Source organism: Pomacea canaliculata, linkage group LG4 (assembly GCF_003073045.1).
Source record: "Pomacea canaliculata isolate SZHN2017 linkage group LG4, ASM307304v1, whole genome shotgun sequence".
NCBI classification, from domain to species: domain Eukaryota; kingdom Metazoa; phylum Mollusca; class Gastropoda; order Architaenioglossa; family Ampullariidae; genus Pomacea; species Pomacea canaliculata.
This window is the reverse complement of record NC_037593.1, coordinates 11,779,323-11,800,820: the sequence shown is the minus strand read 5'-3', so window position 1 is coordinate 11,800,820 and position 21,498 is coordinate 11,779,323. Positions and strand designations below refer to the sequence as shown.

General features: G+C 39.3%; 2 protein-coding genes, 3 non-coding genes and 1 pseudogene across 7 annotated transcripts; 2 read left to right on the top strand and 4 right to left on the bottom strand.

The window, feature by feature from the left end:
* Nucleotides 1-731: 731 nt before the first annotated feature.
* LOC112563407 lies at nucleotides 732-850 on the bottom strand. The gene has a single exon (XR_003099040.1). It is a non-coding gene; the product is annotated as a 5S ribosomal RNA (ribosomal RNA).
* A 603-nt stretch (nucleotides 851-1,453) lies between these two features.
* On the bottom strand, nucleotides 1,454-1,570 carry LOC112563405. Its single transcript, XR_003099039.1, has one exon. It is a non-coding gene; the product is annotated as a 5S ribosomal RNA (ribosomal RNA).
* A 583-nt stretch (nucleotides 1,571-2,153) lies between these two features.
* LOC112563409 lies at nucleotides 2,154-2,346 on the top strand. Its single transcript, XR_003099042.1, has one exon. It is a non-coding gene; the product is annotated as a U2 spliceosomal RNA (small nuclear RNA).
* Nucleotides 2,347-3,615: 1,269 nt separating this feature from the next.
* Nucleotides 3,616-3,726, bottom strand: LOC112563406 (annotated as a pseudogene).
* A 6,167-nt stretch (nucleotides 3,727-9,893) lies between these two features.
* Nucleotides 9,894-14,611, top strand: LOC112562763 (60S ribosomal protein L7-like). The gene is made up of 7 exons (XM_025236235.1): nucleotides 9,894-9,946; nucleotides 10,182-10,281; nucleotides 10,746-10,912; nucleotides 12,026-12,163; nucleotides 12,431-12,540; nucleotides 12,978-13,146; nucleotides 14,513-14,611. The coding sequence occupies exons 1-7, from the start codon at nucleotides 9,936-9,938 to the stop codon at nucleotides 14,550-14,552; spliced, it is 735 nt and encodes a 244-aa protein (XP_025092020.1). The 5' UTR covers nucleotides 9,894-9,935; the 3' UTR covers nucleotides 14,553-14,611.
* A 773-nt stretch (nucleotides 14,612-15,384) lies between these two features.
* On the bottom strand, nucleotides 15,385-21,392 carry LOC112562764 (fatty acid-binding protein, brain-like). 3 transcript variants are annotated; one of them, XM_025236236.1, is made up of 5 exons: nucleotides 21,237-21,392; nucleotides 18,994-19,135; nucleotides 18,109-18,281; nucleotides 16,400-16,510; nucleotides 15,385-15,529 (listed from the first exon to the last, which is right to left on the bottom strand). In XM_025236236.1, exons 2-5 carry the CDS (start codon nucleotides 19,067-19,069, stop codon nucleotides 15,467-15,469), a joined length of 423 nt encoding a protein of 140 aa, XP_025092021.1. In that variant the 5' UTR covers nucleotides 19,070-19,135; nucleotides 21,237-21,392; the 3' UTR covers nucleotides 15,385-15,466. The 3 variants fall into 3 exon arrangements, with proteins under 3 accessions (XP_025092021.1, XP_025092023.1, XP_025092024.1); XM_025236238.1 differs by lacking the exon at nucleotides 21,237-21,392 and adding an exon at nucleotides 20,933-21,062; XM_025236239.1 differs by lacking the exon at nucleotides 15,385-15,529 and having other exon boundaries at nucleotides 16,391-16,510.
* Between the last annotated feature and the right edge of the window lie 106 nt (nucleotides 21,393-21,498).

The following is a 21,498-nucleotide window of genomic DNA, read 5'->3' as shown; positions in this document are numbered from 1 at the left end:
GAAAAAGAAAAGGAAAAAGTCAGCATACAATCATCCACAGATGCACAAAAATACGAATACTACACCTTTCTAGGAAAACGTACCCTCCACTCCTCCTCTGCACGTAGTGTGTCGGCACAAAATAAATAAATAAATAAATAAGTAAATAAATAAATAATAAAAACTCTGTTAGACATTCATCAGGTGGGCTCAGCCACCATCGATGATCACACGAGTTGTTAGCCTATGATGACGTATAAAGAATATATCGTGTAAAAAAAAATGTTTGGAGAGAAGCACAATAGAGGCTGAACAGTGGTATGGTCATTTTAAGACAGTACTTGAAGCTAGCGAGATAGAGAACCCATCCATTCCAAACACACTACAAGAAGATGCGAACTTGGATTAACCTGTAACTAAAATTGAGGTAGTACAAGCCTAAAAGTCATATATTTAATACTAATAAAAAAAACCCAACCCACACACACACACACACACAAAACCAAAAAGCAAACCAAAAAACTAAAAAATGGTTTATGACAATAATTATGCTTACATACAGATGGTAATGGAGGCCCGCGATAGGAGATTCTTGTGGTACGGTATGCATCCTACACTTAAGGCTCTCGGCCCTCGCATAGGACCAAACAGCAGGGCACCGCGTACTGCTGCTAAGGCCGCCTCTGAAAAATATACAGAAAACTATGAATAGATGAAATCAGTAGAAATCAACGGAAGAAAAGCAAAAAGTTTGCCTACAGCACCCGGTGTTCCCAGGCGGTCACCCATCCAAGTACTAACCGGGCCCGACGTTGCTTAACTTCGGTGATCGGACGAGAACCGGTGTGTTCAACGTGGTATGGCCGTAGGCGAGGATAGCAGCATTACAAAGCTTTATAAAACAGCCGCACACTCACTGACACAGACTACATATAATCATAAATTAAACGACACGTCCAACCTACAGTGCAAAATAATTTAAGTTTCCCCCACTCTCTCTCTCACACACAAATATACACCTGGTAGTGGCTGGTAGCGTATTTAGATTATTCTGGTGTGCCTTTTGATCAATGAAAGTCCACGTGTTCTCCATCGATGTGGGTCAAATCTGGCAACATTTTGGAAATATTGATCGAAATTGTCCAATATATTTGGTCTACTTTTTATTGCTTTAAATAGACCAAGAAATAGATAGCACTATCACAAATTCACTTGAAATGAAAAAAAAAGCACCCCCTCCCCCCTTACAACTTTTTTTTTTCTTTACCGCCCACCTAAGAGTTGAGAAACTCTGTTAGTCCTATATGGGACTAAATATTACAGAAAGGAGGAAGATAATAAGAAAACGGTTTGCCTACAGCACCCGAAAAATGCTTGGAAATGAAGATGGGGCAAGGTGTAAAAGTTCACGACACTTCACAAGAAAACTATGTAGTGTATGAAAAAAAAAAAAAAAAAAAAGCAGCAAAAGGATTGTCTACAGCACCCGGTGTTCCCAGGCGGTCACCCATCCAAGTACTAACGGGCCCGACGTTGCTTAACTTCGGTGATCGGACGAGAACCGGTGTGTTCAACGTGGTATGCCGTAGGCGAGGAAAGCAGCATTGCAAAGCTTTATAAAACAGCCCACGCTCACTGACAGAGACTATAGCAGCGAAGGATCAAAATTTACAAGTATACAGGAGACAACCCCAACAGCTTAAGATGCTGATCAAGGTTAGGTGAGCCAGTACGACCAACGTAGTCGACAACAACTTCGCCAGACACCTGCTCTACTCCCCGACCAACACGTACGATGACGTAAGATCAATGGAGACAGCAACCGGCGCACTTTTTGTCACGAACTAATACTATCGCTATATCCGTTCATAGTTTTTTTTTTTTGCAAAGCTAGCGAGGACTCACTCACTCGTGTTGTTTCCCTTGTGTCGCTCGGAGAAGACAGCTGCAGTTTTAACCCCTGAACGTTGCTCCGCTATTTCATTGTGACAACGTAGCTGCAGAAATACGGTAAATCTTTGAAGATAGTATTTGCAGTCAGAATATCATGCAATTTCTTAAAAGCATGGCGACTTTCTACATTGAAAGCTACTTAAATGACATGCTAGTTTGCCAAACCCGAATGTGACGGAAAGCCAGACGATGCTGTCTTGAAAGTCTGGCACGTTCTGGTTATCGCTTCTCGGCCTTTTGGCTAAGATCAAAGTGTAGTATCTGTTCTTATCAGCTTAATATCTGATACGTCCTCCATTGGGGGACTTCGATATTAAACTGATTTTTGAAACATGACGGAGTGTTAGGGGCTTGCTCCACCTCTGTCACGGGTCGGCCTGGTATTGCAGTACCTCCAGGATCGGCCCACTCTCCTCCTGGAGAGTAATCATACTCAATGTCAAACTAGGAACCTCTTTGGTGAACGATGCAGGGTGACGACTGCTAACTAGCCTGTCACCACCCATACAGTCAGGCTTGACTTCCTTCCACAGAGAAAAAGTTCATTTTCTTGATGATCAACTTCGGCACTATATATACACTGTAACAACAGGAACTGGCAACTGATATTCCGTAAATCTATACATCTGGAATGTTCTTCCACACTTACAAATTCTCTTCAATCACAAACAAAACACAGCTCAAGTCTCCACTTCGGGACAGACGTTATACTACTCTAAATGACGCTGTCTGTGGGCACGAGCGACCTCAACTTTCCTGGGCCACACACATGCTCCAATCAAATACCAATAAAAACGGAACAACTCACAACAAAACAAAGCATAAACTCTTCAAATATTTCATGGCATCTGCCAGGCCCATTAGTACGTGACATTAGCCAGGCCCAAACACTCAACGGCGCCGCAGACTGCGCCTATAACCACAAACATTACGCATTAATTATCCATATATTATAAAGAAAAAGAAAAGGAAAATGTCAGCATACAATCATCCTCAGATGCACAAAAATACGAATACTACACCTTTCTAGGAAAACGTACCCTCCACTCCTCCTCTGCACGTAGTGTGTCGGCACAAAATAAATAAATAAATAAGTAAATAAATAAATAATAAAAACTCTGTTAGACATTCATCAGGTGGGCTCAGCCACCATCGATGATCACACGAGTTGTTAGCCTATGATGACGTATAAAGAATATATCGTGTAAAAAAAATGTTTGGAGAGAAGCACAATAGAGGCTGAACAGTGGTATGGTCATTTTAAGACAGTACTTGAAGCTAGCGAGATAGAGAACCCATCCATTCCAAACACACTACAAGAAGATGCGAACTTGGATTAACCTGTAACTAAAATTGAGGTAGTACAAGCCTAAAAGTCATATATTTAATACTAATAAAAAAAACCCAACCCACACACACACACACACACAAAACCAAAAAGCAAACCAAAAAACTAAAAAATGGTTTATGACAATAATTATGCTTACATACAGATGGTAATGGAGGCCCGCGATAGGAGATTCTTGTGGTACGGTAGGCAGCCTACACTTACGGCTTTCGGCCCTCGCATAGGACCAAACAGCAGGGCACCGCGTACTGCTGCTAAGGCCGCCTGTTCAAAATATACAGAAAACTATGAATAGATGAAATTAGTAGAAATCAACGGAAGAAAAGCAAAAAGTTTGCCTACAGCACCCGGTGTTCCCAGGCGGTCACCCATCCAAGTACTAACCGGGCCCGACGTTGCGGTGATCGGACGAGAACCGGTGTGTTCAACGTGGTATGGCCGTAGGCGAGGATAGCAGCATTACAAAGCTTTATAAAACAGCCGCACACTCACTGAGGGAGACTGATCAGAATTTCACATGCACCAAATATACAGGAGACAACCCCCAGAGCTTAAGATGCTGATTAGGGTTAGGTGAGCCGGTACCACCAACGTTGTCGAAAACAACTTCTCCAGACACCCCGACGAACACGTACGATGACGTAAGCTGAATGGAGACAACAACCCGCACGTACACTTTTTCAGCTTTGTATGCGGCAGTACACTGTCTCGGCAGTGACTTCTCACTTTAAAGAAAAAGAACAAAAAAACAAAAAAACAAACAACACATATACCTCCTTCGCACAAGTATAAACATCCAATTTCACCTCCTTTCGTCCCCCAATCTCGCATCGCTGACTCATCTCTCCCTTTCCAGTCACTCCTCTCTTTCTTTTCTTTTTTTTTAACATCTAAAAGACACGCATTCAGGAAACGTCCATCATTCACACCCTTTCTCCCTCGCACGTACTCAGTCCTATGTACTCTGACTAGGTCCCTGACAGGTATACATTTCGTCCTAGGCAGTAGAGTGTAAATGTTGCCTATTTTTTGAAAAAGACTTTCAAGAAAATGAAGGAAACTTTAGCTGCAGTTGAGATTCTGCAGTGAAAGGTGAACCAGCTGGATATATCAACTTGTTTGCATTATATACGCTTGTACACTTTTTTAGGAGGCTTGTTGTATATATGTTAATATGAAAGGCTGAACCCACCCTTAGTGGTTCATTGAAAAATAAAATGTTTAATATTTATATTTATTGTGTTGTGCATGCAAGTGAATGATGCAAGAATAGTGTGGTTGTTAGTGTGAAAAAATGCATTCTAATAAAGTTTCTGCACATAAAGAGCAACCCAAAAGTGAACAGCTAATGTTAGTCTAGTAACTCTAGTTCCAACTTGTCAACTAAAGTACAGCTTTTTAGAGAGCACATTACATGCTTGATAGCCTTAAGCGCTACAGGAAGTATAGGGTTTGGGAAGAGGGATGATGGGGACCTAATACCAAAAAGAACATGGGCCGACATTGCTCAAACCTGGGGTGTCCTTGGAATCTTGGCAGTACATGCTTGGGCCAGGATTGGCCCAATATTATATACTTTGGGCCAAGCTAGGTGTTACATTTTCACTTATGGACTGCCAAGATTTGGCCAGACTTATGCCAATCTTGGGCCAGTTTTCACCAATATTGTAATCAAGGAAATACGAACATTGGAGCCAATGAAGCAGACAGCAAACATAGACGTTGGGCCAATCTTAGTGTGATTACTTGGTATATATTAATATATATATTTTCCCTGTAACATGTGGATGATAATCTGTTTGAATGGGCCCACAAAGGCCTAATAAAATAAACCATTCATATTTACACATGATACATTTAACTCAAAGGTCTGTTATCACCTGGCTCTTATTTTGCCCTTTTTTTTATAAAAAGTAAAACTACTTCCTCAGCAGTTTTCTAGTCCTCCAGTAAAACCTCTGTTCTAATGACATTAAATAAGAAACAGCTAGGCTGGAATTGTTCATTCTTTATCGGGTTTCCTCAATCCAAACTGTTTTTATGGCAAAGAAGTCATTTGATGTGCACACCATGAGTAAATAGTTTGTGTAGCAACCAAATAATAGTGAATATTGCCTCTAGCAATGATTATGTGCAATGACAGAGAAAGGATCTGGTTGTTGAAAGATACAGACATGAAAGAGTGTTACAAACTATAGGAATTTTTACGGTACAAATGTGTTTAGTTTAGTTTATTCCTTGTTGCTTCTTTGAGGAGCATAGGGCCCCAACAACACAACGCCAGCGGACCTGGTTTTGGGGTGCCCCCTTCAGTTGGGCACAGGTGGTTCTGATGTCTTTTGCCTCGCTCTCGACTGTTCCTTTCCAAGTCTGCTTTGGTCTCCCAACTCTCTTCTTTCCCTAAGGGTTCCAGTCAAGTGCCTGCTTGGCAATGATGTCAGTTGGTTTGTGCAGAGTGTGTCCTATCCAGCCCCATTTGCACGTTTTGATGTCTTGACTAGTGGCATTCTGGTTAGTTCTTTTCCACAGGCAGCTGTTGGAGATCTTTCAGGCCATCTTATTCCCACAATATGACGTAGCCATCGGAGTACAAATGTGTGACCTAACCATATTTGCACTGAGGGATTTGGCAGTATTAAATATAACATTTTTTAAAAACACACTTTTATTTAAAATGTACTAAAAAGAGTAAACTAATTTTTTCATAGGTCTCAGGACTGTCTTTAATACATATAATTTAAAGTATAAAGGTGCACTCTTTGAAATTGGAACACTCTAGGGCCCCTCACACATCTCATATTTTAAAATGTCTAGTCTTTATGAATTTAGTTATCAATTTTTTTCACTTTATTTTATAAATTTATTCCCTTCTTTAATTCAATATGCACTATATACAAATTATGAATATTAAATTTTTAAAATGATGACACTAAATCTGTCATCATTCTAATTCTCAATATAACCTTTATCATGAGAACGTCATTTTCAGAAATGTGAAAATCTGTTTGGCTGTCCAAGGAACTATTGCATGCAAAAGTGGAATCAAGTCTGCACAATAACATATGTCTTAACATTTTACATTCTGCAGAACATTAAATTTAAAAATAATTATTCTAGTATTTGTGGACTGCTGAAAATGATTTAATGTTGCATTGTCACTGGAAATAAGTAACTGGTGAAAATTTCAGATCTCTAGGACAATGGGAAGTGGGTGAAAAATTTATTATGAAATTCCCACTGGACAAACAAGCATACATCCATAGTGAGTTAAATAAAAGTGTATAACAAGGTGCACTCAGTTAAGTTACATTGATTGATTGACATTTGTCATGATTATGATCGAGTTTACCAATTAAACTAATGATGATAATTTGACATTAGTACAAGCAGAATAAGTTTTTGTGAAACAGGAGTGTTCCATAAGATTTAAAATGATGAGCATAACTCTTTGCTGGCTGCCAACTGTTGGATCAAAGAGTGGCTCATGCGAGACATGCCACTTTTATTAAGCATTGAAGTAATCTTCAATAATTGATTATCTACATAATGCAAGTGACAGTATACATTAAACAATCCTTTTCTTTGCAGTTTTGAACTAAAACCCATCTAACACTGTAGCTTATGCATGACAGTTAATTCAGTGCTGTAATAAGATAAGAACTTATTAAGGATTAGTGTAGGCTATAAAAAGCAACTAGAAAAATAAATTGACAGAGCAGCCTATTGAGTTTAAAGTTCCAGCTACAACTACTTTTTATTTTACCTGATTTTATTATTAACAGGAGATAAAACAGTTTATTTTCAATTAAAATGTTTCAGTATGGTTTCTGTATATTAATGTCATGTCAGATAAAGAAGTGGTCTTTTTTCTATATGCATTAACTATTGATAAATCGTACAGTTTAAAAATAATACTTAAAAAAATAGTGACACCACAAATTTTTTTCCATTATTAAGGCATAGTTCAAGCAATTATAAATCTTTAAAGTATAATTACAAAAGTATATGGAATGCAAAAGTGACAACAGACATTATCTGCCCTTAACAGTGGAGATGGTTTTGCATTAACTCTACTGGACACTATTGACCCCTTTCTGCTCATTCATAGATACCAACCTCTCTATAGAATTTATGGACCTGCACTAGCATGGTTCAACTCTTATCTCACTGACAGGATGCAGACTTTGTTTATTGATGGTCACACATCTCACCCTACTCCATTTTCCCAAGGCTCAGTAACCAGCTAAGCTCTGTCCATTTCGTACATAAAACTACTTTCATCAGGAATTCAATCTCACCAAGTTTCTCATCAATCATAAGCTGATGACATGCAGCTATACAGCTCCACTTCACCCGCTGAGTCTCACTCGTGAAGGCCTGTATTAGTGATATAAAGGACTGGATGGTAGTAAACAAACTTAAACTCAATGATGATAAAACAGAAGTCTTTCTATGCTTGAGAAGAAGAAATCCGTCTAAACTCATTTATCCACCTGATCACATCAGGATGGGCAAAAGCAACATCCCCTTTGCATCATCCATCAGATATCTGGGGTTCATTGTCACTGCAGACATGACTCTTGATAAACAAGTTACAGCTGTCACATACTCTCTGCACATGCTATCAAAACTCTTGTCTGTGCATTTGTTCTTTCCTGGTCTGATTAATGCTTCTCCTTACTTGCAGGCTGCCGTGCATATCTTCTTCATAAGGTCTCCAGAAAGTACAGAATTCCTCTGAACATCTTGTGCTTAGAGCTAGGAAACGGGACCATGTCACTCTTATCCTTTGTTTTCTGCATTGGCTTCCCATCCATTCTCACATCCAGTCCATGCTGTGCTTTAATGTTTTTGCTGGCTCCTGCCCACACTTTTTCTCTGAACTTCTCTTCCCTTACATCCCAGCCAGCTGACTACACTCTTTATCTGACTATACAGTCTCCTAACTATTCCTGTCACTAGAACAACATATGTTCACAGGATTTTTAGTTACTGTGCAGCTAAACAATGGAACTCTCCCTTTCCATATCCATTACCTACCAAAAATTTAATCCTTTAAATGTGCACTGAAAACGTAACTCTTCCTTAAGCATTACTCCTAACAACAAGCCACACAATGCTAGTCCTTTTCCACACCTTTTCCTATTTTCCCACTTATTAATTGCTACTTCCCTACTTGTCTTCTTTTGCAAAATCATGCACTACAACACACTCGCACCAGACAAATAAGCGTTCTTTCAAAAAAACACTAAACGATTGCCTGAGGGTGCCCAAATCATGTTATTCAGTTGTTGAGTGGCTCAGGACTTTACAAACTACATCACATATATGCATAACTTACAGCTATAGCCTCAACACTATACTCTAAAGGCGACACACAGCTAACGATATCTACAATGTTACATCCGGGGCACTTCCCCAATCAATCACACTTAGTCAAATAATCTTAATCTCAACTCTTAATACAACTCATATCATCTATGTATGGAAAACACACGCCTCACACAGCTCTGTTTGTCAACAAACAGTTCCAATTCTATTATCTAGTTTATTTTCATTTTATGTTTTCAGTCTTTGTTACTGAGTTCTTCTTTGCCTTTTTTGTATTTTTCTTTTATTTGTCATCAGTACTGTTGTTTATCCTTCTGTTATTCATATGTTGTTCTTCTGTATCTCATATGCTGTCCATGTCGTGTTCTTTCTCGCAGATAAATGCTTTTTATGAGTGTATGTGCTTTAGAATTATATTATTATTATAGTTAGGCTTAACTACATCATCTGATGTGAAATGTAAAAACCTATTTTGCATTGTATAAGTGTGAATGTAAAGAAGAAATATGTAGGTTACAATAAAACAGTATTTAGTTCTGAATTACTATAGCTGCTTGTATCATATTAGCTTAATGAACTGATAAATTAAAGCATATTTGCAGCATAGTACATTTTACTTGGAAAGGTTACCAAGAAAACTGAAGACATGAAATTTTGTATACAACAGTCCATTAAAATCTGCTTAATGACTTCATTTCCAACTAATGGAAAATTTTAATTTTATGGTGATTGTGGAAAGTTACTTAATTTGCATTTAATATTGTCTGAATTTATCCCTAACAGACAAATTAAAAGAGGACATTAACCCCTAATCTCAAATATGGCTTCACTAAAACTTAGCATTTAGAAAGAAAAATTATCCGTTGCAGAATGTTGAAAATTATGGAGAACATGCAGCAATAAATATGATACGAAGAGAGAGGTTAAGCATGCATTCGCCCGAGACGTAGGTTACATCTGACTTAAATTCAGTATTTTCAGAGTAACTTACTTTCACGTGCACTTTCTAAAGAAGAAAAATAACTAATATCGACAACCAACGTATATATCGCGTATTTAAAATGTTTCTTACACGTTTTCTACGCTTACAACAGTGCAACGCCATGTTGTATAGGCAGTTGCCACTAACAACTTCCCTCAAGCACTTTATTTCGGTCGCAAAATTAAAATTATAAAATTATAAAAAAGACTTTTCCATAACTTTGGTCTGCATTTTCTACTAATTTCTAATAACGTAACAAACTTATTGGTCTCAATTGTTTATGAGAATGAAATCAACATTCGCCTACTTCCGGCCTGTGCTCTTCCTTTTCCTGTTCTCAAGATGGCAGACACGTTAGTAAAAGTCTTGTGTTCTACGATATCATTAGTTATCTTAAACATCCATTACTACATACGTTGGTTGTCGATTTAAAATATCATCTTTTGATCCATTGATTTTATAAAAATGTTCAGTATTAGTATTTGTTTGTACGTATACTGAATTATGCATGCCCTGAAACCTGCATGCATACCAGTCGGTTGTTTCAAGGCAAGATTTGAGAAAAAAACAATTTCACTATTTGTGCAGGAAGACACTGCCGAAGGTTCCAGAGACGCTTTTGAAAAAGCGAAAACTGCGGGCCGAGGCTAAGGCCAAAGCTGTTAAAGCTGCTGTAGCAAACACAAAGGTACGTTTTGTGTTAAAAGTAAAAAGTGGACAGCTCGCTGGTAAACATGAATGCAAACCAACCTGTTTTGTTAAAAAAAGAATTCGATTAATAGTTTGAGTAAGTGTTGCTGTGATCGGGTAATTACAATTCAGTTTTGTTTAACAAATATACTGCATTTTTTAAACTCCATTTGCAATGTTGTCTGTCGTGTGAACCAGTGTAACTAGTCCATCTCGACGCTGTTTATAGTACCTATATCCATTACATTACGTTCCACTCTTGTAGTTCATCGTTATGTTGTTCAGTATGCCAATACGTATATCACAGTTTGTTGTTACCTAATCATTTATTATTACTGGTCAGCGAGTAGAGTGCAATTTATGTCGGTAGTGATCCTTAGCGATACAAGTACACATTATTTGAAGATTCCATCTCCCTCCTTGAAACTGCCAATTAAAAGAATTTGTTTACGTTCATTTTAGAAACAAAAGCAGAAAAGAGTACTGTTCTTCAAACGTGCTGAGAAATATGTGCGGGAATACCGTGCCCGTGAAGCTGACCTGCTGCGTCTAAAGCGTCAGGCAAGGAAAGTTGGCAACTTCTATGTACCTCCAGAGCCTAAACTGGCTTTTGTGGTGAGAATTCGAGGGTAAGTTCACTTGTCACTGTTCGGAATAAGCCCTTCCATTAAGTCCGACATTACAGTCATATATTTGACCATTTAAAATATTTTTATGTAATTAGGAATTAAAGTGGACCTATTGTATGATTGAATCTGCTTACACACTTTGCTGTGAACTAAAATATTGTGCTACTTACGCAAGCAACACTCTGTGCTAGCTCTTAAAATGAGCTGGTCCAATTTCTAAGCTTGCAAAATTGTTTGTTGAAATTCTATTCCTTCCCTGTAGTTGTCAGTCTTCAGGGTTGTTTCACAATTTTCGAACATGGTCAGATTTTTTAAATTGTTTTTTGTTCTTATATGCTTCCTAACTATTGTCTTTGATTTTAAATGGAATGCATCGCAGTTGCACCAGTAAGTTATAGCCAGTGGCTCAATCACCTTGTTTTAGAAGTCACGCTGGCCACATGTACAATGTTTTGTTATTTAAAGAAAAATTCCTGAACGGTTAATGGTACAGAAAAAAATATGGCTCATTTGAAAGCTGAATTATTTCTGTACACATTACTTGGTTTTCATGACAAGGACATTCTGTCTTTTTCAAATTTAAGTTCTTTGTGATATAGTAAATAAGCAAATCGTGATAAAACATGTGAATCGATATTGCCCCTATTGTACATTTCATTGGCCAAATTGCCACATACTTTGTGATTTTCCTAATTCTGGATGATACGTATTCATGTTAGGATGAAAAAAGTTATGTGTATTAATAGCTGGAGCTTTTTACCTACATATCAAGTTGTCACTGTAGTTCTACTTCTGACATATGTATGAATGACAGTTTTGGGTATGCGGATACATGTGAATTTTTTATTAAAACACAAGGCAAACCCCAAAACATACCACTTCCTAATTCAAAATTATAGTTTGTGTTATTTTTGTATAATTTAATGAAAATTAGCCAAATTGTGTGAAAGAGTGACTCAATGAGAAGGGGATAATGAAGAATATGAGATTAAATATGCTTTCTAAAGAAAAGAGGTTAAGGTCAGATTTTTTTTTTTTTAAAGATTCTGGCTGAAATAGGTCTTAATATAAAAGAACAAAACTGTTAAGTTTGCATGATTTATGGTTTTCCAGTATAAATGGTATCCATCCACGTCCTCGCAAAGTGCTGCAACTGTTCCGTCTGCGACAAATCAACAATGGTGTCTTTGTGAAGCTCAACAAAGCAACACTAAACATGCTGAAGATTGCAGAACCTTACGTAGCATGGGGGTAATCCTTGTTATTGAATTGTTTCTAGTATGTTTTGGTTATTTGGCACTGCCATTTCTTCACAGCAAATTTTGAGGCAACGACTCATAAACTGCCCAACTGTGATGATTTTTAGTCTCGTTCGTATGAACTTCTGATTACATTTCTATTTCTGAGCTTGGGCTATACTTGAAAGTGTGTGAGATATGATCATTATTACATATATTTCGGCTATTTAAAAGATCTTCCTTTGTTCTGGTGTGTAATGTCTATGATGTATTTTGATAGTGTACCCAACTTGAAGACAGTGCGTGAACTCATCTACAAACGTGGCTATGGTAAAGTGAATCACCAGCGTATCCCGCTGACAGATAATGCGCTCATTGAGAAATATCTTGGTAAGATTTCTTTTGTACTGGCCCACTTTTTGTATCTCTTTTCAAGTTGGGAAGAAACTTCTTTCCAGGTGTAGGGAATTTAACTCTTATGTTGCTTCAAGTTACCATAATCGCAGGTGTAAAACAGAAAACATTTGTGGTGAGCAAACTGCTCCTTTTATTTTTGTGACTAAACTAAATGTTTTTCTAATACCATGCCATAATTTCATTTCTTCTTTAAAGGGAAGACCCCTATATATATGTACACAGACGCTTGCCTGATCTATTTTTTGGTCAGATTAAAGGCAATGCTTTGCTATAAAATGCTCAGCTGTGATGATTTTAGTCTCGTTGGTAATGACCTGTGATTCAGCTTTTGATTTTGAGCCTGGGCTATGCTTCAGTGTGTTATCTGTTGTTGCCTGTATAGGATTGATTGTAATTGGTAATGTGATTAGGTTCCAGAGACATCCTGTGCATGGAGGACCTGATTCACGAAATCTTCACAGTTGGTCCCAACTTCAAGGTTGCCGCTAATTTCCTCTGGCCTTTTAAACTCAACACACCGAATGGTGGATGGAGGAGAAAGTACAACCACTTCAATGATGGTGGTGATTTTGGATTCCGGTAAGAAAGATGCTCTGATAGCACAGAGTTTTTGTGCACCTGAAGAAGGAAAGCTAGATTAGGTGGTTAGTGCATTTGATTTGACGACCAACTCGTGGCTTCTGCTAAGGTTAAATTCTTTGGGGTCCCAGGGACCCCTTCAGATTTTTAAGGGGTCCTTGTTCTTCGGCCAAAATTTAAGGGGAGCCCATTGAAGGGGTCCTCCGAACTTTTAATGCGTTTTGTATGCAATTTTTTGCGTAACCAGAAGCCCTGCAACTTTGTTATGAAATTTTTAACATCTACAAAATATTGTGCATGGTAGATTCAGACATTGTTTCAACACTTTTTTATTAGATGACACGCTTGCTTGGTGGTTTCTTCCTTTAACAGGGTTCCCAGGTCCTTGCAAGGTCCTTTTAAGTCCTTTTATATTGAATTTTCGCCGAAAGGCCTTTTAAGTCCTTTTATTTGCCATGCGGTCCTTTCAAATTCTCACACAGGTCCTTACATTTTCTCTGTGACCCTTTTAAGTCCTTTTATCGATAAAATATTACCACAAATTTATTTCCGGAGTTGACTTTGGCGCAAAATACCGACAATTTTTCGCCGCATGTTTGGTCTACACATCTGTACAACACTAGTTGCCCTTCCGTATTCGCAAAAAACACTCTTTTTTCAAAAGGTCTTTAGAAACTTACTCTTTCTTGAACTTTGATCTTCTAGTACTACTGTGCATAGCTCTATTTCTCTCTCTCTTCCGTTAGAGTGTGTGTGCGAGAGAGAGACATGTGAACTGACTTTTGTATTACACCAAGAATGGCTTTCAGGTTTTGCAATTATTATTACTTAGATTTCTAGAAAACTTGGAACATTAACGGTGTATGTTATCAGCGCGCTAAGGACACTTTTTAAGTTATCTAATCTAAATATGGCAGACAGGCATCAAAATTAACTCTTTGATTATTTATTACTAGAAATACATGTATTTGAGAACATAGAGAAGACCACAGATTCATAAATAATACATCTTTCCGACCACACAAGAGAAAAACTTAAGCATTGATGACTGTCACTTAGGTCCTTACGAATGCATGAAAGGTACTTTTAAGGTCCTTTTAATGTCCTTTTTTGGCACCATCCCTGATCCCTGGGAACCCTGTTTAATTCACCAAAATCTTGCCTTTTAGAACGTCTTTTCATCGTTTTCAAATCTTGACAAAAGTCAGGATAATCCTCATTGTAAGATTCCTCTGCTTCATCAGAAAGTTTTAGCACTGAGAATTAATGTGACATCCGTTTGCTAACTTCCCGTTTACTAGAGACAGAGGCCTTAAAACAAGATCAGTGGGTGCTATTTCCTGATATAAAAATTTTCTGTTTGCAGGGATGAGAAGATAAACGCTCTACTGAGGAATATGATTTAATTCACACGTCAAGATTCTTGTGCTTTGGAGATTTGACAATAAAGTACTGGAACTGTCAACATTTTGTGTTTCTTTCTCGGCAGCTGATTACCTCCTTGTCTTGTCCAAAAAAGTAAATTCGTGATTCATAAGTGTCTTGTACCTTATTGCTGTGTTGTCTTGATGCAAATTTAAAGTTTCTACTAAGTGTCATGGATTTGACATATTGGAATAAGGCTTAGGCAGGAAATAAAAAGGCCTTGTAAGAATTTACATAATGCTGAGGGAAAGAAACAGGCATTCTTTAAATGATGGTTGAAAAATTTTGCTGCACATATTCTATTTAACAGAAGCTAAAAGAGCTCTGTTCTTCATCATAGGTTTTATCCTTGTTCTTTGTGGAACCAGCAATGTTGATAGCTGCTGTATTCCATCACGATGGGCTTGTCTGTTGTATAGTTTGTAATGTGTTCTTTTTTTCTCTCCCCCCCCCCCCCCCCCCCCCCCCCCGAGTTGCTTGGCCATTAGTCTCCTATTAAAACTTATTTAAATTGTATTTCAAGAGGCACCTATCTTGCAAGCATTATTTCTTAGTTAAGTGGGGTTGCAATTTTTTCAAAACACAATCTCGGCAAGATTTGGGTCCTCGAAGGATATGTGAAAACCATTCTAGTAGTGCGATTCATGTCTATAAACCTACATTTAGCTTGCATCAAGGGAGGTAAATGGTACAGAAATGAGGGTTGTACGTTTATATTCAGGCTACTGGCAAAGTTAAATGCGCGAACAAATGTGCATATTGAGATCCTGATAAACGACTAAGAACACCGCAGTTGCTGATAAAAATAAAAAGTGCATTTTGAATTGTTTTATTAACGTGTTACAAATTTTCAAATTGTAGTTGCTATCGACAGACCGTTTCTCGTGCATGATTATCACTTCTTGTGAGGCAAAAATGTACGAGTTGCGCTAACGTTCTTTCCCTCCGCAACGAATGTCTGCAACAAAAAATGGAGAAACGTAAAATTTTCAGAGATTAGTACGTGTACTAAAACTCCGAGGTAAACGAAAGATAAAGTTGGGCTCAGGCCTCTCCCCAGCTACTTAATAAGGTGAAGAGGACAACCTTTACCAAGAAACGGATAGCCAAGTAGTTAAATCGTTTGCATTCGAGTCGCGGTTCGATACCCGTGTAACTTCACCCGGTCGACCCAGCTGTTGGGAATGTAGAGGTAGGCAGCTATGGGCACTGACCCCGACGGAAGTGAGGTCTTTAATACCTCCCAATCTGAAAAGGTGAGGGGACAACCTTACGTCAAGATCACGTACTAGGTGATCTTGCATTTTTTAATTTTGTTGCCTAATTTCTATAAAGTAAACGAGAAGTGGGCAGAGCTGATGCCAGTTGGGCGTTACCAACGCTTTATCAGAAAAAAGTAAAGGCAGAGGAAGACGAGTGTCGGGATCCGCTGTTCACAAGCCATACACTATTCTGGGATTTGTATTAGCACTACACAATATGCACAGGTCAGCCTTAAGAGTGCAAGCATCCGTTAACGAATAATTCAAATCCCATCTTTCGAATATCGAGGATAAATGCGTTTTGGCAGGAAATTGCTTCCACTTAAAGGTGATTTCGGATTTACCTGTGAAGGGGTCGCAAGCCAAAGAAACCCCTGACAGGATGTTAGTTTGTGGTCTCTACTAGTGTGGGGTGTTCTCAACGCGGGTATGGAATCGGCTGGCGTGCATTTCTACGGCCGTGCTTGATCTAATCGGCTATCGATCCCACTCCCCAACCCCACCCCTTATAGTGCAAAAAGGTCATCTCGGCAAGCAGTGATTAAGACTCGTTCGGATCAACTTACCACATTCAAGCGTCCATCCTTCACCTCACGTATGATCAAACTGTCTATTTCACCATTTTTCAAAGCCCTCTGCTTGTGCACAAGTTTGTCTCCGTCTAACGTCATCACCGACTGAAACATCAAACAACACAACAACAGTTATCACAGCTTGTCGACAATGTAAAAGCGAAGGCAGGAGGGATGGTGTAGACAGCCGAAGCTTCTTTCAACAGTTCAAGCAGACCGTCAGTGAGGACGTACCAGAAACCCATGGGTGTATTAGTAATATAGAAAAGGATTTTTCTTACCCCCAACCTCCCCTCATTGACTCACACACAATAGAGAGTTTGAGACTCAGCGCTGGCGCGACGCGTACGGGGACGGCAACGTGTAGCGTCACGGGAACTTGCGTGTGACGTCATCACTTCTGCCACAGCCAGCCGTACAGCTACACGGCGCGACGGGTAGATTGGAGTCTAGCGGTTGTGACCAGAACGTGTAAATTGTTCGCTTTATTTCAGCTTTTTTTGCAAGGATAGTCAATATAATTTCAACTGTTTATAATATTTAAATCTTCTGCAATCATAATATATGCTGGAAATCAAACTAAGCTGCTTGTTTATAAAGTTAAAGCAGTGAAAAACGACCATGCCTGCAATCGCTGGTTTATGTCTATTCAATCGTATGTACAAGACTTGCTCAGACACTTTTCGTGTAAACAGGGCCGCCGAGAGCCAGCCCGGGCCCCGGGACAGACGACCTCTCCGGGCCCCTTGTACTTGTAATCGTAAATTATTTTCCCAGTATATAATGTAAAAACAAATCCACTGACCAAGACCGGGCCCCTTGACAGCCGCGGGCCCGGGTACACCAACCCCCCTGTCCCCTCCTCTCGTCAGGCCTGCGTGTAAAGTTATTTAATGACGAGATAAAACTGTTAAAGATAATAATTATAATTTTCTTCATCATTAGTTATCTATCCCCAAAATAACCGTTAAATATTTCTTAGTACTATTATAGAGCAATAGAAACAACTATCTATAACTCTTGAAGAAATATTTCATACCATAGGCAAAAATTATTTCTTTATGTTATTAATTTTTTATTTATTATACAGTTGTAATATTTATGTTTTTTAATTATGTATATATATTATTTTGTTATGCTGTTCTATATATACTATTACAGTTATGCCATAATTTAAGCAGTAACCATAAGCAATTTCATCTTTTGTAGCATTTTCATTTAACAAGTTTTGATTGTGTAATAGTTTATTATTCTTAGGAATTATAGTGGGTCAGGAATGAAATGCTGAGAAATTTTGAAATTAAATTGTACTGGTTATCCCTGGTCACTACTAGCATTTGCATATTTTTTTTTACTTTCAGAGGCAAAAAAATTGTCTATGCAGTTACTTCCCGTGCATTCGCGCTCCCGTCGCTTAATCGCAATCGCTTTCTCAGAACGGGTACGCTTAGAGGCGGGCCCTACCCGTTGCAGTACGCGTCTTCCCTACGCGTCATGAATCTCAAACTCTCTAATATCCCCTGTATTGTCACCTCAGAAAACCTTGAAAACATCAAAGAGGTTCGTACCATGCATTGTCTGCTTATCTACATCAGTTTGTCGGGGTAAGAGAGGGTTTAAGTGCTTAACTCTGAAAACTGATGATCGCGAGGAGTTCCTCATTCTCACGTCGAACACGCTCCCGCATGCAAAAGGGTGCGTACCGAGACTTTCCTGCCGTCCATCGTCTCTTCTGGAAATTCTTGGTCCAGCTTAAACTTGAGAAGGCTGTTTTTGAAACTCGATGTGATTGCTATTGTCCACTCGTCGCCGTCCACACTTATTTCCTCGTAGCTGGTGATGGTGTTGCCCACTTTGCGCAGGACAATACCAACTCCTGTTAATAACCGAGCAAAACGCAAATAACTTAAAAAAAAAACATCCAGCAATCAACAGAATGATTATCAATATAAAAAAAACAACAACGGTGTTTTGAGCAGTTAAAAATCTAATACTTGCAGAGGGAGGTAGGGATTACTCTAGCTGTCTAGCATATTAAGATGGTTTAACAAAAATATTTTAGTTAAGGAAAAAGAAAAAACCCCGCCAACAAAAAGAGTTCTGTTACATTTGCGCATTGTTTTGCAAACACTATGGAATCTTTCTCGGAGACAACATCTCATAAAGGAGCAAACCACTGAGCAAGAAAATTCTTCTTAACAACGTCACGTGATCGGGAAACGAGATATCCGGCTCGCAATGGTTTAAATGGAGAAAAGTTTAATATCACTGTTTAAAATGACACATCCGTTGCTACATTGTCTCTTCGTGCAGTTGTATGACAATAGGAAGTCTCCAAAAATAATAATAACAGATTATTTATAAAGGCCAACAGCTAAACAGATTTAGGACGCAGTCTAATTTTTTGGCCTTTATATATTTCAAGGCCTTCTCTTATCTTGCACTCTTGACCGTTCGCTAGTAAAGGAAACGATAAACTAGCGCTCTTTGCAGTACATGCGATCCTATACCTTCCTTTTAAAATTTTATCTTAGAACACTCCCTGGGTAACCCAAGGTTGTACGTGCACATGTGCTACTGTTAAGTACCTGCAGTCTTCAAGTACTCGTCCCAGTTGTTACCGTTGGACTCTAGCTTCCAGTAGCCAATTAGGGGCGATGTCATGGTGGTCAGTGGTACAAAATGACAAGCACTTTATGTAAACAACGTCTGTGGGCTGCTCTTTTACTTCTGCAAGAAAGGGAGAAAATGTTTCATGTAGTTGAATCTTCCTGAAGTCAATAACAATAATGATGAATATAACGCTTTTCCAATGATTTGATCAGAGCGCTTTACAGAAGTGATAGACCGACCCACCTAAACAGAATCATTAACAACCATGCATCCATATTCGCATGTAACAGATACACTCACTTCTACAAATGACACGCCTACTCATACACAAAGTAAATACAGACACGTTATGCACGCTCGCAGTGCAGTCTCCGTTCTGAAAAAAAAAAAAAAGAGCTTTACACTAACATTATTCGTCCTGCACATGTTGAAGCTTTTATGTCTTCCTTTCTTTGGGCAGACGATAGAAACGATGATTAGCATTACAACTACTTGATCACGTAGCCTTTACGGTCTGTCACGTAGTCATATTACATTACCATTAGCAGCACAGGATACGGGCCGCTGTTGTGAGTGATCTCTCACACTGTTCTTCGAAAAAAAAGCCATATAAAATCTCTGAAATTATCTGCGCCTATTAATTTAGTGAAAAAGTGTAAAACAGTCAGAGTACACAGTTTCCTCAGTCAGTCGTCCCCTTGACAGCATCTGTTTTAGAGGAAGTAAGGGCACATGGAGAGATGCAGCTGACAGGGCCGCCACTCTTGCCTATTGTGGGGCGAGTCAGCAGGTCCTGTACAGCTCGACCAGTCCAGTCTTCCTCTGGCCACCGCGGCGTCGACTACCCTCCAACGTGCCTTGATGGACAGTCTTCGACAAGGTGTCGTGCCGGGTCACATGGCCAAACAAGACCTTCCACCAATAAAAATGGAAGCATGATGGTCGTGAAGAGCTTCGAGCATGATGTTCTTCTAGAAAATATTAAATAGTACCGGTGTTAGAGGACATTCTTGACACGCCTGTTGTGGTGCGAAAGTCAGCTCCTATTTGGTTGTTCGGCAGTACTGTCCTCGCCTTCTTCGATATTAAATTTTCGCATCACATACCATAGCCCTCGTGCCAGACTCTGTCAAACTGTCTCCCGAAAGAGATTCTGCTCTGCGTGGAGAGAACCTGGGCCTGGGTAGTGACAATGATGAGCTCTAACGGAGGAGCGAGGCTACTTTCTTCAGAGTACAAATTGGTCATTGCCGACTCGAAGTGCCCGCACACACTCTTCATTTACGAAATGGCGTTCACTTACCGAATATATTGTATAAAGTGAAGCTGTTTGAATTCGCTCACAATACAATCTTAAAACCAATCTTTCCTTTGAAGGCAGCCGCCCTCGATGCTGTCTAATGTCGACATCAGACATGTCAACCGTGTTACTTGTTATCTTTGTACTTCGTCTGCGTTGGAATGTTACGGACCCCCGATTTCTAACGCTGTTGTACTTGATAAATTAAATTTACATCAAATTAACCTAGGCTGAATAAAAAAAAGTGCACTTCACATTTTGGCAGACGGGCCTCGTGCAATGGTTACTTAGAGGGTCTCAGGCAAACGCACCTTCTGTCCTGGACTATTAGCTGCTGACGAGGTATACAAGACTTAGTCATCTATGGCGGTCCGTGAGATGTGAGATGAAGTGTCGTATATTCAGGACTGGAAGTCACATCGAGCCTGTAAACTGTAACCTGTACGGGTGGGCACGCGTTGGAGTACGTAGAACCGGGGTGTCTGGCATGACCAATATAGGTTATCGGTCTTGATCGGACTGTATGTGACAAGCAGCCGTTAGTCGTAGCTTTCTTTCTTTAAAAAAAAAAAAACACCAAAAAACAAACGGTTTATCGTGTATCACAAACTTACATTGCTGCAGCACGTAGCTCCAAAGCGAAAAGATTCGACCTCGCAGCTGTTTTTTGCATTGAACTTCGCCGGCAAACGATGTCGCACGCGCCTGTTCCCACTACTGACCTCTGACCTCTTTGACCTCAAAGGGAGAGAGACACACAGACATTGGTGTGTCTGCTTCCTCCTGTACCATCTTTAGTACCGTCGGATGGATGGTCACGCAAGGAGGCCAACATTCTCCGGGAACAACACATGGGCGATTTATAAAACGAACTATTTTCTATACCAGAAGAGGGAGACAATGTACTCATGCACTTACCAGTAACTTAGTCCAGCTCAAATTTTCTTCGACCACACACGCCCAGGTGACCCACAAGAACAGCGAGCGGTGTCCTCTGACACTATTCTATCCAGTTATCTATGCTCTGAGTAGACAACCCTTGTTATCATTGTGACGTCACGGTTACCTGTGACCCACCTTCCAGTTCTTTCGTTGTCAAGGTGCAAATGATAGGGAACTCCCCCCCCCCCTTTTTTTTTTTTTTGCATGTGACGGAGAGGGGGAATGATAGTGTTTTACA